At 38.4% G+C, this 17,979-nt stretch overlaps 1 protein-coding gene across 1 annotated transcript in view; it reads left to right on the forward strand.

The window, feature by feature from the left end:
- LOC145676155 (23 kDa integral membrane protein-like) overlaps positions 1 to 17,979 on the forward strand; it is a 116,109-nt gene that overhangs the window by 30,578 nt on the left and 67,552 nt on the right. The window contains exons 2-3 of the mRNA XM_081747058.1: positions 3,526 to 3,720; positions 16,396 to 16,569. Of these exons, the coding sequence (XP_081603184.1) occupies positions 3,526 to 3,720; positions 16,396 to 16,569 (369 nt within the window). The remainder of the gene's footprint in view (positions 1 to 3,525; positions 3,721 to 16,395; positions 16,570 to 17,979) is intronic.

The following is a 17,979-nucleotide window of genomic DNA, read 5'->3' on the forward strand; positions in this document are numbered from 1 at the left end:
GCAAGCAGCAGAGAGCACAGTTTGAGTGAACGGAGCCAGACAATATTCTGTATGTCTTAGACGGAGGATCTCTGTTACATAGACTACCATGGTGTAAAGGCAGTTCGTACGACAATATCGCTGCATCATTTGCTGAGTATACGGTTCGTAAATATGGCACATCAACCATCCTGTTTGATGGGTATGGAATTTGCTCACCATTGTTCATTGCAACTGTAATTCCGGGTGTGCAAGAACGTATTATACTTGCAGAAAGTATGCCCTTCCATGTACTATTGCTAGTGGTGTGTGCAAAGAAACTGAATGTTCTAACTCTTTAAATGAATATGGTGAGGACAGTGTTAGCGTAGGCGATGACGATGTAGATGTGTAATTTGCCTCCCAAAGTATTTCGTCTTCCCATTCTTTTGCCTTAGAATATTTTTGCTTTATATATAGGCGTTATGTTTCTATAAAACGAATTGTCTTGTACACTGTATTATGGTATGACCTTCTATTTGCTATTGCTTGTGGCGTATGCCAAAAAACTGAATGTCTTAACTGTTTAAATGAAAATGGTGAGGACAGTGTTAGCGTAGGCAATGTGTAATTTGTCGATGTGTAATTTGCCTCCTAAAGTCTCTCGTTATTCCCATTCTTTTGCTTAAGAATATTTTTGTTTTATGTATAGTACTTATATGAAAGCGACCTTTGATTTAAAGAAAGAAACAAGATTTTTTCATGCGTAGAACGATTATCAGGGTTGTCAGAGCCCAAGAAAGGTAAAAGTGTAGATTTTCCCAATTTTTAAAGATTTCTTTTTCTTCTTTTTCTACAGATTGGTCACAGGGAGCACAAACGATACGTCACTGGCAAGGGGGTTCCATAAGCTTTCCAACGCGGTATGCTTCATGTCTCTGTGACAATTAGGGAGGATGCTAGATCTAAGGAACAGAAGTTAGACCACAGTAAAAAATATACACAGTGACTCTTCTTTGTCCGCGGTTCCGAATTTTTATCTCGCTTACTGTTGAACCTACGTCCTTCATTTTTTTATATTATTGTTACCGATGTCTGGTCTACGCGTGGGAATTTTTCTGCCGGCGTATGAGAACGTACAGTGTTGCCAGGGTCCAAAAAATATCAATTAAAAAACAAAAATCAACTTTCTTCTTCTTTTTCTTCTACGGGTTGGGCATGATGAGTACAAAAGTCACTTCGTTGGAATTTGTGGTCTATGAGCGTTCCAACGAGGTATCATTCATGTCTCTGTGTCAATTAACAGGGCTACTAGAGCCGCCAACGTAAAGGTCTACGATTTCTTCAAAAAAACATGGTCGGCCATTTTGAAACCGTTTTAGGGGGTGTTCCCGTGGTCCGATTTTGTCGGATTTTGGATATTTTCATCAGGTGAGGTACCTAAACAAAATACAGGTGTAAAACTAAAGGTTGCAATTTTGCCCAGGTCAAACCGCATTTTGACTCGACTAAGAGTAGAAACAAAAATTCCACCAACCGAAACAGTGTATTCGTCTTAGTGATATTTTAGTGTTTTAATATTCACACTATTAGGGACGAAAATTCAAAACTATTTTTGAATTTACTATTGTACTAGTGCATATTGTAAAAGTAAAACCAATCATTTTCTGTACATTAGCTTTCAGAACGTAAATTTGCAACAATTGAAATTTTTCTTTACAGCAGTTTCAACAAGAAAATTCATTAAAATTTATTTTAAAAACGTTGAAACAAAAGTATGCTTAAGATAACTTTATTTCTTAATTTTCTACTATGCTAAAATAATGTACGCCAAATTGAGAGGCGGAAAACACTCTTCGGCGTAGGGATAGATTTGGCCCTGGTGAACATTAGATTCGGGCCTTTATAACCTCGGCATTATATAAGAATCTAAAACACAAAATTTCAGCTCGAGACAGAGTAGTTACGTGTGATTTTGAATGTATTTTATTATTCAAAAATTTGGATGTTTCCATGATAATAGGCCCTGTAGTGCAAGCAAGCAGAGCTTGCTCTGTTTGATGCGCCTTCTGTTATTTTCTTATTTCACTTTTTATTTTAAGGAATCCTAACTGGCTGGAGAGAGAGAACAGGTCTACCCAGACAACATAGTATTTCTACTTAAACTGCGATGAGTCATTCATTGTCCGTTCTGAACACCAATTAAGGAGTGTCAGTGCCGTTTTTACCAGAATGCAGTTAGTACTGAGGTTGGACGTATGAACAGGAAGTTTGTACGGAAAATGTCTTGACGATACAAAACTTGAAACCACAAGGTAGAGTAACAAGGCGCACGAAAGCGAGATTGTCCAGGAAAAACTTAGATGACATTAATACTGGACGTAACTCACCTCTGGTGGAAGGCGAATGTCCTGGACGTCAGTAACCTATAGACAGTTGTCTCTGCCTTCACTTCTTCTTGGTGGGCCGCGGTGGCTCAGTGGTAGAGCATTCACCTCTGGCGCTTGGGGTCCCGGATTCGATCCCAGCTCCTACCAAGTTAACTTTGTAGTGGACAAACACCGTGTGCGTGGGTTTCCTCGGGGTTCTCCGGTTTCCTCCCACTTTCTTCATTCCACCATTTTATTCATTGTTCATCATCACCGTCTCCTTTATCCTCACCGGCATAATCGTGGGACGTAAAACTCAAAGATTTCATTTCATTTTTTTCTTCTTGCTGTTGCCAGCACAGAATAGAACAGACTCTTCTCTCAGCTATATTGTGAGAGTATCCTTGACACACAGGTCATCATTTGGTGTTTGCCTGTTGTCCAGTGACTATTTAACGTACACAGGTCTGAGATAAATGTTATGTTAATAAATGTTAATAGATAAATTAACATAAATAAATGTTAATAGATAAATAAATGTTATAAACCACATGCATTCATCATATCTAACATTTGACCTGAATCCCTCTACTCGTTTTAAAGTTAACATGGCATTTCTAGACATTTTCTACGTTCTATCTTCGCACTTTGCCCTAACTTATCTCCCACCCTGTATACAGTCTGCCACTAAACACCCTCTTTTTCACGGTTTCTTTTGGTGCTAAATCCAGTGCTAGCAATCATTTTCGGCAATTGAATTCACCAAATTGGAATGGTCCCTTGTTAGTCTATCTCTTCGTATACAATGTTAACCTCTAACTATTCTTCTCTTCACCTTTTCTTCTCTTATTGCGATGCACGGCAGCTTCATGGAAGAGCGCGAAACTATCGCGCTTCAGATAGCTGGTTGAACTTCAGCTCCCACAATCAATTTTGATTTCTTTATAATTACCGTCCTGAAGTACTTACGTCGTGCAGAACCTATAATCTCTAGATGTCAATCTGTTCCCTATAGGCGTGGGCATGTATGTGTCCTTCAGAAGACTCACTGCACGGTGGATTCTACGGTCCCCGCTAAGATTAACGTAGGGCGCTCCCAGATTACAGGGTATTCGCACTGCTTTCACTGAATATATATAATAAATCTTCGAGTTTAATTTCTGACTTTTTTATTTAATTATTTATTTACTTATTGCAGGCTCTTGGTTTAGCGTTGTGTGGTCTGGGAGGTCTTATTGAAACTCATCTCTATCAATTCACTCAATATTGGAGTGTATTAAAAGCATTGTTGGAACCTCCAATGCTCATTGTTTACGTTGGCCTCATCACCTTCCTTGTCTCTTTGTTGGGATGCCTAACCAAGAATTCTAAGTCGTACTGTACATTGACTCTGGTAAGACAAAATCCTAGTATCTTATATGGGTAGCAATAGCAATAAAACCTTTATTCTAATGAGCAAATCTTGACAGAATACAAATAAAGCAAACTTAAGATTTATTCTTCATTGCAGATAAAGTGATAAATAGTTCAAAATATGTTTCCCCACAACGCTTATGCATTTGGTCTGATAAACGTGAAATACGGTGTTTCTCATTTCACCATCAAACCTCGCACTTGGAGGTATATACGAGGGTCATTTAACTTGAACTGGCAACACTGCTACGATTGGAGTGTCGTGTGGGCAGGAGACAAATGACGAACGTAGTGTGTTCCGTGGATTTTTACGAGTCAGTTCAACGCTGCTGCGGTCCCATATTTTGGTGTGTGTGGCGAGTAGACATTGTTAAAGTGATTGTTGTGTGAAATGCTGCTCTAACGCACTGTTCACACGTGAAGAATAGCGTATGTTTATGAAATTCCATGTTGCACGAGGGCGAAATGCAAGGACGAGTCATAGAGGATTGGTAGAGGCCTGTGGTGAAGCTGCTCTACCGTATCGGACAATGGCAAGAAGGGTTGCAGCATTTCAGGCCGGACGACAGTCTTCAGACAAAATGTACGGTGGATGTCATATGCGAACGACTACGGACGAAATTCATCTGGTAAGACTACGGACACTGCTTGATGATAATCGGTGCTGGGTTTGTAGTGAATTGACGCAGGAGCTGAACATTTCTTCCGGATCAGTGTTCCACATGCTAACACAAGATCTTGGCATGCGGAAAAATGAAGCCAGATTGGTACCCCGTGCTCTGACCGAGATTCAATAGTGGCATAGGTGGGAATGTGCGCGCCTACATCTTGAACGTTACAATGATGAAGGTGATGACTTCTTGCACCACATTATTGCAAGTGACGAAACGTGGGGAAAATCCTACGAGCCTGAACTGAAACGTCAGGTCGAGTGAATTGCGCCACCCACAATCTCCACGAACGAAAAAGCTTAGGTAAGAGCCAGCAAACGTGAAGGCGATGATAATGTCATACGACCACAAAGGTATTAACCTGTCACATCAAGCTCCACCGGGCGTTACCGTCAATGCTGTATACCATGCTTCATACCTCAGTCGCCATTTGCGACCAGCATTGCGGCGCAAACGTCCACCTCCTGGAGTCTGGACCAATTCTCCTACACGACAATGCCAGATGCCATACAGCCAATCCAGTAGATACTCTCTTACGTAGATGGGGTTGGGAGGTACTGGAGCACCCGCCATACACTCCAGATATGAGCCCCTGCGATTTTGATATTTTCCCAAAAACGAAAGAACCTCTCAAGGGCAAACGTTTCAGAGACATTCCCAGCATTGTTCGTGCCTTAGGGCGCACTGTCTACACCCTCTCACAAGTGGGGCTTTGACAGGTATTCAACGGTTGCTAGACATTTGGCGAAATGTTCAACAAACTGGCGGAGATTACATCGAAGGACTGTAAGCTTCTTGAGGTGAGTGATTCACTACATTCCATTTCACAACCATGTTGCAACTTCGAGTTAAATGACCCTCGTATTTATTTAAGTATGTTTAAAAAATTAATTATAATTTTCATGATAGCAACACATATTTTAAAACACTTTATTACATTAATCTGTATTAGTGAGATAAGCAGTGACAGTTTCTAGTGGTAGCCCCAACCCCTCACAGATACAAAATTCCCCAGGACACTTTTCTATTGCACTCAACCTGGGCTATCATGTCTTGGGGGTAATACTTTTTCTCACTCCCCTTAATCCAGCCTTTCCCTGGGGAAATTTGAAATCATAATTGGACATATAATAAAGCAATCTTCTTTTAATATAATTCTAAATTGAATTAAGCATTTGTTGTTTATTTGGCATTTGAGGGTCGCGAAATAATATTGGATATGCAAACTATGACAGAGTTAAGAATTGAAGTGTATTTTGTGTATTGACATGCTAATTCCATCTTAATATGCACTAAATTCATACCATATTTTGTATTTGTCAACACTGTATATATTCGATTAGGCAATTCTGCCTGAAATTTGAAGCAAAGCTAGACACTAAATGATTGGTTTGCCTAATAACCTGCAAGACTCTTACACAAAACATTCATTCAAGAGGAGTCCAGTGGCTTACCTCTTGTGTGTGGGGTCCCTGGTTCGATTCCCGGTCACGTAAGTCTTTGGTGGAGAACATCCTATCTGTGGGTTTCCTCGAGGTACTTCCGTTTCCTCCCACTTTCTCATTCCACCAATTCTTCGATCATCATTCACTTGCCTTAATCATCGTCTCCCTTAGCCTAAAAAGCATACTAGTGGGACGTTAAACTGAAATATGTCAGATGAAACGATCATTATGGTAATTGAGTTCTTACTTTACGTAATTTGATTTAAAAAAATACGAATCGTGAAATTGAAATCTTAAACAGAAATAATAATCAATATTCTATCAAAGATTTAAGTTCAATATTCAATCGGTGTTGGTAACAGTTTTTGATAGTGGTTCAAAGGAAGAGCAATGACGGGAGGAAGAATTTATTTTGATCCGTTTCTGTACATTTGAGGCGTTGGATGGTAGAGTGGCGAAACTTAGTTTTGAGACATTGTGAGATGTTAAGACTTCTTTAGAATCGATATAGAAAAAGCGGTACAAAATCGGTTCTTTGTGCAGCCATCTTTTGGCCTATTGCCTGGTCTTTCAACTCAAGAGATACGCAAGTTTGCCATTCAACACGTTATGGTTTCAAGTTCACGGAAATGATTTAATCTTATTCTTTTTAAAAATGAGTTACGATACTTTGCCCTCCAGCGCTTCATTTAGAAAGCTTCCCTCCCTAATATGATCAGCAACTTGTTGTTCTCATTGTAGTTGCAAAGAAGAAAGAGTAGGAAAGTTTGTTCCGATTGTCTTTCAGCTTGCGTAAAACGAAGGATAATATTGTAAAGAATTAGTCTTTTTGGGTAGAGCTAAGAGATAGTAAGGGAGGTTTGAATCGCCTTTCATTATAAAGTTTCCTCTTGTATACAATAAATATTACAAATAACTAAAAGTTCTAATTATTTGAAGGTTTGTTGGTCAAATTATAGGAAATCAATGATCTTATGTATTAGGGTTTGTTGCATGGGTTCCTGTAATGACCATACGTCTCTGAGAGAAGAATAAGGAACGCTCAATCACCGAGCATCTTAGAGAGTTGGTGATTAGGTGCCTTTCAATGATCATGCGCCTTAGAGAGAGAGAGTTAAAGAACTCTCAATGACCAAGCATGTAGGAGCCTCTCAATGACCAGGCGTCTTAGAGAGGGACGTAAGGTCCTATCAATGACCAGGCGTCTTAGAAAGGGAGGTAAGGTCCTATCAATGACCAGGCGTATTAGAGAGTATATGACAGTTGTCTCTCTATGACCGGGCATTTTAGATATGGTGTTAAGTTCCTATCAATGACCAGGCGTCTTAGAGAGCGAGGTAAGGTCCTATCAATAACCAGGCGTCTTAGAGAGGGAGGTAAGGTCCTACCAATGACCAGGCGTCTTAGAGAGGGAGGTAAGGTCTTATCAATGACCAGGCGTATTAGAGAGTATAGGACAGTTGTCTCTCTATGACCGGGCATCTTAGATAGACGGTTAAGTTAATATCAATGACCAGTCGTCTTAGAGAGGAAGGTAAGGTCCTACCAATGACCAGGCGTATTAGAGAGTATAGGACAGTTGTCTCTATGACCGGGCATCTCAGATAGGGGGTTAAGATCCTATCAATAACCAGGCGCCTTAGAGAGGGAGGTAAGGTTTTATCAATGACCAGGCGTATTAGAGAGTATAGGACAGTTCTCTCCCTATGACGGGGCATCCTAGATATGGTGTTAAGTTCCTATCAATGACCAGTCGTCTTAGAGAGGGAGGTAAGGTCCTATCAATGACCAGGCGTATTAGAGAGGGAGGTAAGGTCCTATCAATGACCAGGCTCTTAGAGAGGGAGGTAAGGTCCTATCAATGACCAGGCGTACTAGTAGTCCAGTAAAGATAGCCCATTTTTCTGCCAAGAAAGGAACAAATTAGTAACAAGCTGAAAATTGGTATGGAAGTAGGGGGATGTGTCAGGAATAACATACTAAAAGTCCTCTAAAATCCCACTGTAGCTTTTCCCGCAATTTTGAAAAATGTCCGCCATCTTTAGATGACGACAAGCAATATATGGAAATCGTCACCCTTTATGTTTATTCTTCTAGCCACCGTTCTAATTATCACAAAGCCATGAATCATATATGGTTGGAAACCTTGAAAGACAGAAAATCTAAGTAAATAACATATATGCCCATAGCTCTAAATTTCTAGAAGAAGAGGAAGAAGAAAACAGCTTTTTTATTTAAGAAAAGATATATTTTCAGAAATCATGAGAAGTTTGCAACACTGACAGTTATTGAACACCAACGAAACATCACCAACAGATGTCCTTGATATTTATCTCAATCATAGCCAAGAATGACACAAATCAGTGCAATACAAACCGAGAAAAAAATATAACATATGTTACTTTCTGACCTCTTTGTACAAAAGTGCATAAGGTGACATACACTTTCACGGTTCTAGTCACCTTCTTTTATCACATAGGACCAAGAGTTATATATCATTGGAAATCTTAAGAAACGTAAATTCGAACGAGGTAGCACTTATACTAATCAAGCCCAATTTGTGGAAGAAGCTCAAAACCCAAAATTTCGGGAAAAATTTCGTGATTTTCGCATAAATTCTTTAAAACTTGCAACACTGACAATTATCGTATGTTAATAAAACTCAGCCACCGTTTTCACTATCATCATTATTAATTTATCCTTAAAATGGCCAACGTTTTCCCCAATGGAGTCAGCTTTTATGATACATAGTTTTACATCACTTAAATGTAGCACAAGAATCATTTATTGACAGCATTAGAAAGTAACAGAAATTAGTAGTCTCCTATTCATAGGAAAATCGTAATTCACACACTTAAAATCACTCTCAACTACAATAGTCATTTGAATGAATTTTTTTAAAAAATGTCTTGTTTATAACTAAAATGCAATTTTCCCCCTAGTAATCTTCAAATCAACTTAATATTTACATTACATGTTGGTATGCACTTAAAGAACATTTTTGTAATTAGTCCATTCGGACTTATTTTAATAGAAATCAATGAGGTTATCATTGTCTCATTCATCTCTATGGTCTTCATCATTTGGTTTTGCCTTCATACATCCAATTCCTCGACACTGACATAAATTAGAGCACACAATTCCTGCTTTCCGACAACCGTACATACTTGCACAGCCCTTTTTACAGTTACAGGATATTACACGGAGCGGGTTCCTTGGTCATTCTTGCTGGTGCGAGAATACCTCCTAATGTTGTCCATTCATATTCAGTCACTCGCATATCATTAAGCAATACCTGGGGATCAAAAAACGTACACTGTCAAAGAATGAATGGAATATACAACTTTTAACGTACACACGCCTTTCGGATTTAATCATTGAAGATATAAGATACCTTCGTGTTCTGAATATCCAAACTGAAATCCACCTTCTGTACGATGTAACATGGATGATTCTCAAGTGGTTGCCCGAATAGGAATGGATTTATGGAGCTGGTGACAAGCAACAACCATAAGTACCAAGCATATTAAATAATAATACAACCTTTTATCAATCTTCAACCAATAAACATGGATGCTGTATACTCTGCGCTTATGTTTACCAGCAAAGAATGTGCAGGAAATAAGCAAAAAAGCGTGCTTAGTCACGTTGGATCAACCTTTCTACTCTAAAGCATGTGACATTATAGCAGCATGTAGAAATTCTGGTGAATTACCGTCAGTGGTTGTTAGACTTGGGGGTTTTCCACACCATAATGTCATTTATGGAAACAGTTACATATATAATGAAAGGTAGTAGCATTGAAGAACTTTGGTCTTGTATGTCTGCTAGTAACTCCATGCCACAGATAAAGTCAGGCCATTCTTATTGCTCGTGCTTTGGGAGCTCATTTTCTAAAACACAGTTAGCAATTGCAATATATACTGTTTAATTAATAAATCAGACGCCACTGTGGAGTTTGTGCGTCAATTACGAGATGTTTGTATTCCTCTGATGACTGAAGAAGATACCGATACTTATGTAGTTGTTCAACATTCAAACATAGTCAATCAAGATTGCAAATGACCTGAAGTTATTCATTGACGCTGCTGCAGAAACAAGCAGTACCTCTAAGTTATTCTATTTGTACTTTCAGCTTGTAGAAATTATGCGTCTTTTAATTCGAAAGAACTGGTGACTTGAATCTATATATTCACTGCATGTGAGAAATGTTACCATACTCCTATGCAGCTGAGTATCTTTTGTATGCCAAATACGCACATCTGTACTTACAAGAAATGTTGCGGTTGGAGGATGAAATGGATCTTCATGAGTTCCAGCTATTTACAGGAGACGTTTACTTCGCTATTCGTAGAAAAGATATATTTTGGAGTAGTACATGGTCTGACATGACGATTGAGCAGGTTTTAGCGAGAGCAATGAAGAGCAGCGCTGGACTGATCCATAGGAGAGGCATGACTGAAAAGATAATATCTAGGTGTGTGTCAAGTATGCCAGCAGCGTGCCACTTACGAGAATCTCTTGAAAAATTATTAAACAAAGATAGGCAAGAACTTCACACTGGTCGGCATGTGGACCTGTACCAAAGCAGCCAATCGCCTGATATATTACATCTAAAGAAATCCTTGCGTTGGTTTTGCCAGCATTCTCCATTCCCTTCATATCCGGAGCTCGTGTCCCTAAACACTGGCATGGTAGGTAATGAAATGGTCAACTGATAAATCTAAGGAAATAGGATTGGCTGCTATGGAAGGAATGTTTGGACGAACTTTTGTAAATGTGAAACTTAAACAAAAAGATAAAGACATCCCACTATCCGTAATTCACAATGTAGTGCGTATCTGTGATGAGCTACTGGCTGTAAACACCATACTTCAACTGAATCATATGAGTAGAAGTCCGAAAAAGAACTCCAGTAGTGTTTTGCTTAAGAGCTTGCACCCTATTCACTTTCTCTCTTCACAGAAATGTCCATGAGAAAAACGAAAAAGTAGGCTTTGTACGACATGTTTGAATATCGGACAAATTTTAAAACTCAAATTGAAAACACTGTGTACGTTATAGAAGGAGGCTGGCTGGCTACATCATGTTGTTTGGCCACAACATGGAAAATACCTTAACGTGCACAACTCGTATGTGTCCTATGTGTACTCCCAAACTCAGGAACGAAAGGAACAACTATTTTTTATGGGTATTGCACTGAAAACTGTACAAAAGGCGCTGAGCAGGAGCAACGTGAGTCAAAGGTTCAATCAGCTTTGGTGTTATTCACAAATGAAACCACATTATTAACAAAAAAGATAAATTCTTAGGTAATTTCAAAAATAAGAATTGTTTCGCCCGTAAGTTGATGGTTCATTTGACACAAGCTGGAATTCAAACCCAGCAAGCAAGAAGTGATGCTGACGCACTTATAGCTAAAACTGTTGTAGCCAAGTCTTTAAATCCTTTAGGCACGTCGTGATAATAGGCGAGGATGACGACATTTTAATCATTTTGCTTGAACAAGGTAATAATCAGTACGACATCATATTTCGAAAGCTTGGACGTAGACAAGACGTGAGTAAAGAATTTAGTACTAAAAAGTTGTAAGATACACAGACAAATATACTAACTGTTTTGCTCAGCTACCATGCTTTAACTAGATGCGACACATCATGTGGTTTGTATCGACAAGGAAAGAAAAAGCAATTGTGATTACTTCAAAAACGGGAAGATTTATGCCGATCACTTGACGTTTTGAACCATGATAATGCTAGTGTACAATCTATGAAGCTGGCACATCATTTCTACTAACACATTACAATTCTCCAGCAATAGTAACCTTATTGGATGAATTCCAGTATCATTCATACATCCTTGCAGTAAGTCGCTCCCCATTCAGAACGAAATACAATTGGCAAAATTTCCACTCACCAGTGAAGCTGAGAAACACCATATCATCAGGTTCAATTGTACCGTGGAAATGATTTGCGAACGACTGAATTGGATGGACAATATTAGAAGGTATTCTCGCACCAGCAAGAATGACCAAGGAACCCGCTCCGTGTAATATCCTGTAACTGTAAAAAGGGCTGTGCAAGTATGTACGGTTGTCGGAAAGCAGGAATTGTGTGCTCTAATTTATGTCAGTGTCGAGGAATTGGATGTATGAAGGCAAAACCAAATGATGAAGACCATAGAGATGAATGAGACAATGATAACCTCATTGATTTCTATTAAAATAAGTCCGAATGGACTAATTACAAAAATGTTCTTTAAGTGCATACCAACATGTAATGTAAATATTAAGTTGATTTGAAGATTACTAGGGGGAAAATTGCATTTTAGTTATAAACAAGACATTTTTTAAAAAAATTCATTCAAATGACTATTGTAGTTGAGAGTGATTTTAAGTGTGTGAATTACGATTTTCCTATGAATAGGAGACTACTAATTTCTGTTACTTTCTAATGCTGTCAATAAATGATTCTTGTGCTACATTTAAGTGATGTAAAACTATGTATCATAAAAGCTGACTCCATTGGGGAAAACGTTGGCCATTTTAAGGATAAATTAATAATGATGATAGTGAAAACGGTGGCTGAGTTTTATTAACATACGATAATTGTCAGTGTTGCAAGTTTTAAAGAATTTATGCGAAAATCACGAAATTTTTCCCGAAATTTTGGGTTTTGAGCTTCTTCCACAAATTGGGCTTGATTAGTATAAGTGCTACCTCGTTCGAATTTACGTTTCTTAAGATTTCCAATGATATATAACTCTTGGTCCTATGTGATAAAAGAAGGTGACTAGAACCGTGAAAGTGTATGTCACCTTATGCACTTTTGTACAAAGAGGTCAGAAAGTAACATATGTTATATTTTTTTCTCGGTTTGTATTGCACTGATTTGTGTCATTCTTGGCTATGATTGAGATAAATATCAAGGACATCTGTTGGTGATGTTTCGTTGGTGTTCAATAACTGTCAGTGTTGCAAACTTCTCATAATTTTGGAAAATGTATCTTTTTTAAATAAAAAGCTGTTTTCTTCTTCCTCTTCTTCTAGAAATTTAGAGCTATGGGCATATATGTTATTTACTTAGATTTTCTGTCTTTCAAGGTTTCCAACCATATATGATTCATGGCTTTGTGATAATTAGAACGGTGGCTAGAAGAATAAACATAAAGGGTGACGAATTCCATATATTGCTTGTCGTCATCTAAAGATAGCGGACATTTTTCAAAATTGCGGGAAAAGCTACAGTGGGATTTTAGGGGACTTTTAGTATGTTATTCCTGACACATCCCTCTACTTCCATACCAATTTTCAGCTTGTTACTAATTTGTTCCTTTCTCAATCCTATCTTTACTGGACTATAGAGAGTATAGGACAGTTGTCTCTCTATGACCGGGCATTTTAGATAAGGGGTTAAGTTCCTATCAATGACCAGTCGTCTTAGAGAGGGAGGTAAGGTCCTATCAATGGCCAGGCGTATTAGAGAGTATAGGACAGTTGTCTCTCTATGACCGGGCATCTTAGATAGGGGGTTAAGGTCCTATCAATAACCAGGCGCCTTAGAGAGGGAGGTAAGGTCCTATCAATGACCAGGCGTATTAGAGAGTTTAGGACAGTTGTCTCTCTATGACCGGGCATCTTAGATATGGTGTTAAATTCCTATCAATGACCAAGCGTCTTAGAGAGGGAGGTAAGGTCCTATCAATGACCAGGCGTCTTAAAGAGGGAGTTAACGGCCTATCAATGACCAGGCGTATTAGAGAATCTAGGACAGGTGCCTCTCTATTACCGGGCATCTTAGATAGGGGGTTAAGGTCCTATCAATGAGAAGATGTTTTAAAGAGGAAGTTAACGTCCTATCAATGACCAGCCATATTAGATAGAGGGTTAAAGTCCTATCAATGACCAGGCGTCTTCGAGAGGGGGGTTAAGGTCCTATCAATGATCAAGCGTATTAGTGAATATAGGACAGGTGCCTCTCTATGACCGGGCATCTTAGATATGGTGTTAATGGCCTATCAATGACCAGGCGTCTTAGAGAGGGAGGTATTGTACTATCAATGACCAGGCGGATTAGAGAGTATAGTACAGTTGCCTCTCTATGACCGGGCATCTTAGATAGGGGGTTAAGGTCCTATCAATAACCAGGCGTCTTAAAGAGGGGGTTAAAGTCCTATCGATGACCAGGCGTCTTAGAGAGGGAGGTAAGATCCTATCAATGACCAGGCGTATTAGAGAGTATAGGACAGTTGTCTTTCTATGACCGGGCATCTTAGATAGGGGGTTAAGGTCCTATCAATAACCAGGCGTCTTAAAGAGGGGGTTAAGGTTCTATCAATGACCAGACGTCTTAGAAAGGGAGGTAAGGTCCTATCAATGACCAGGCGTATTAGAGAATCTAGGACAGGTGCCTCTCTATGACCGAGCATCTTAGATAGGGGTTGAGGTCCTATCAATGACCAGGCGTATTAGAGAGGGGGTTAAGCTCCTATGAATGACCAGGCGTCTTAGAGAGGGAGTTAACGTCCTATCAGGGGAGTGAGCAAAAATCTAGTACGTTTTGACATGTGTTTTGAATAACGTAATTTTGTTCTAAAAATTCACTGAGTGGTAGAGCGTTAACCTGTGACCCTGGGTTGGATCTCAGCTCGCGTCATGTGAACTTTTTGGTGGACAAACATCGTGCTTCATTCTTCCTATTTTCCTCATTCTACCATTTCATTAATTTTTCATCATCATTGTCTCCTTTAGGTTAACCGGCATAACCGTGGGAAAGATTTATTTTTATTTTTTTTTTTCGAAAAATCCAGGGTGGGCAATTACCTGCTGTTCTCACCGCTCTGCGCTGTCACAATTTAAGGCATATTCTTTATTGGAGTATATTGTGTACCGTCAAACATATCTTTTAACATTAATTAAGCGGTCCTTATTGTGTTTGTACAATCACTTTATCTATTTATAGTTTTACACAATGAATCATGAAATACTAAAACCGTGTGCTTTGAGATATAAGACTTGGGAACATGAACTAACGTTGCCTCTGAGGCTCATGAAACTTCTCCTGTTGTCTCGAATTTAAAATTTAATGCGAGCCTCGGCTTCTGATTTTCGAGGCGACACAAAAAAAAATTCACGTCTCGTGGAAAACACTAGAAAGAAGTTAGATTAAAGGAACTAAAAAAAAGGATAACGTAAGAACCTGTTACTTACCATGTCAGTCGTTCATTTCTATAGTTCACGCAACAAAATTACTTAACTATCTAAATAATCCTTAGGGGCGCGGTGGCTCAGTGGTAGAGCGTTCATCTTCGGTGCTCCTGGTTCGATCCCAGCTCTCGCCGTGTGGACTTTGTGATGGACAAACACCGTATTCGTAGGTTTTCTCGGGGTTCTCCCGTTTCCTTCCACTTACTACATTCCACCAATTCATTCATCTTCACTGTCTCCTTTAGCCTAACCGGCATAACCGTGGGATGTAAAACTCAAAGATTTCATTTCATTTCATTTTCTAAATAATCCTTTTAAATTTAGTCCTAGTTGCACATTTCAATGTTCGAGCACAGTAGCCTGAGTTTGATTCCCAAGTCAAGTTTGTTATTCGTCTATCAAAATTACAAAATCCACTCAATAAATAAGCGGAGAAAGTTGTCTAAAAATTCCAAACTTCGAAAAAGATGTACTTGTTTATTATTTTTAGTGGTATCCTACAACTATTATCAGATGGATCTGGCACGCCTGCCTCGCAAACGGGATGCTGGGAATCAGTGAAACAAGATGCCTGCACTCTTTCAGGTTTGCAACAACGTGGAGCAACGGAGTAATTATTAGATTTCAGTTAGCTGAAAAGTTGAAACCAATCAAAATTCACCGTCAGGTGGCAGTGCAATATGGTGAAAGTTATTTCAGTCGAACGCAAGTGTACGGGTGGACAAATAAGTTGAAACTAGGTGTAACAAGTGTTGAAGATTCGCCACACGCAGCACGCTCTGTCTACGCAGTCACGGAGAACAACACTGCGAGAGTTGATAAGTTAATACGGGAAAACAGACGTATTACGGTGAGTGATATTGCAGCAAAGATGAACATTGGTATCGGATCAGCCCACCATATTGTTCATGACGTACTGATGTTAAGAAATGTGTGTGCGTCTGGGGAGGGGGGTTAGGGACACTACGCTGCTCCAAATTGGTGCAAACCTGTAAGGGTGCCGCCATCTTATTTCGATGATTCCCAGTATACCGTTCGCGAGTCAGACGTACGACACCCATCTGATAATAGTTCTAGGACACTAGCAAAAAATAACAAAGAAGCACAAACTTTGTCGAAGTTTTGTATTTTGTATACAACTTTTCCGGTTATTTATTGAATTGACTTTGTACAGTACATTTTCGTTGGAATGAAATTGAAAAAATTAGCAACCAAAGTCATGTTTATTGCTTGTTCTAGAAATTTAACAACTATTATATACTCATAATATTTTATAAATTCTACTGTAAATAACGAAATAACGTAATAATATAATTTCTTGTACTTTTCCGCAGTTCTCGTATACAGTGGCTATCACACTATTGGCGCAAATTTTGCTTAGCTTCATTATTGTTCGTAACCTGGAATCATACAAAATAAGCGTAAAGAAGTTAATGTTCTCAGTTGCTAAAGACATAACAGTTGAAGATCTACAATACAGAGAAGTATGGGATCGCATTCAGTTGTCTGTAAGTATGATTTAAAACCGTTATTTGTTGTTTTTCCTGAATATGTCAGAAGCTGAAAATTGTTAGAATTTATTGGGGTTTCTTTTGTTTTGTACGTATTTCTCGGTTTTGTGAAAGGTAGAAATTGTATAGAATGTACAAAGGTGGTGATTGAAATCTGGAATCTGACAAATTGTTATTAGATATGTGTTCCTTGATATGTGCAAGCTACAATTTGTGGAATGTGCAAGAATATCATAAAAATAACAATTATTATTTGCAGAAATATTGTTTGAAAAGTCTTTCTTGCTTTCTAGAAGTTACAAGTTGATGAACTTGCAAAAATGGTGATCTCTAAAATAATAATAATAATAATAATAATAATAATAATAATAATAATAATAATAATAATAATAATAATAATAATAATAATTATTATTATTATTATTATTATTATTATTATTATTATTATTATTATTATTATTATTATTATTATTATTATTATTATTATTATTCAAAAATGAGAAACCAAAATAGTTATAAACAATGTCTTACTTTATCGGTAGAAGCTACAAATTGTTATACTTTACAAAGGTAAAGATGATAAACAGGAATTAAAATACTTATTAGTTATGCATTTCTTGGCTACGAGTTACAAAATCAACACGGATGACAAACATTTTAAAGGTCAGTGACAATTACATGTCATGGCACCTCCAGTGGTAGATCTAGGCCAGGGCCAGGATCTAGACTCCCTCAGTTTTTTGACTGACAAAAATAATTTATGCTATTATTTATATATTTTTAAAAGTTTATAGTAAACCTATTGTATATCTATCATAGTCTGGGTTCTGGCTGCCCCCCCCCCCCAGTTTTTACCTTCTAGATCCGCCACTGGGCACCTCTGGAAAGCAATGTATCGATGTTGCCTTCAGTTCCAAGAAAGTTTCCTACAGGGAATCGTGATTGTCGGCAGGTACCGTTAAGAAGGGAAATTAGGAACCTGAAATTGGCCAAATATATGACAGTAGATGCTACCTACTTCCAGCAAGACATTATGATCTCGATCTACTGGAAAAAACACCCCTGTTAGTAAGGAATCAATGTGAATCATGTGGGAAGCCAGCCATATCGGCCATGAGATAGAACACAAACAGGAAATCCTGTTATTCTTTCTCACGAGATTTCTGTAGAAAGCCTTGATGCCAGCCCAATGGATGTTTTGGCATTTTGGCTATTAACCCTTCAACTACCAATCTTTTAAATATGAATATTCTTTTATATGTACATGTACGACTCCTTTAATGTGGGATATTCCTGACATCTGTACACAGTTTTGGAAACTAAACAGTCTCCTAGTTACATCTAAACCGATGGGAGAACAACATGTATTTTTTTAAGAATTTTTTTTTAAATCCTAACTATGTTTGA

The sequence above is a fragment of the Thermobia domestica genome, chromosome 18 (genome assembly GCF_964235325.1).
Source record: "Thermobia domestica chromosome 18, izTheDome1.hap1.1, whole genome shotgun sequence".
Lineage (NCBI taxonomy): Eukaryota > Metazoa > Arthropoda > Insecta > Zygentoma > Lepismatidae > Thermobia > Thermobia domestica.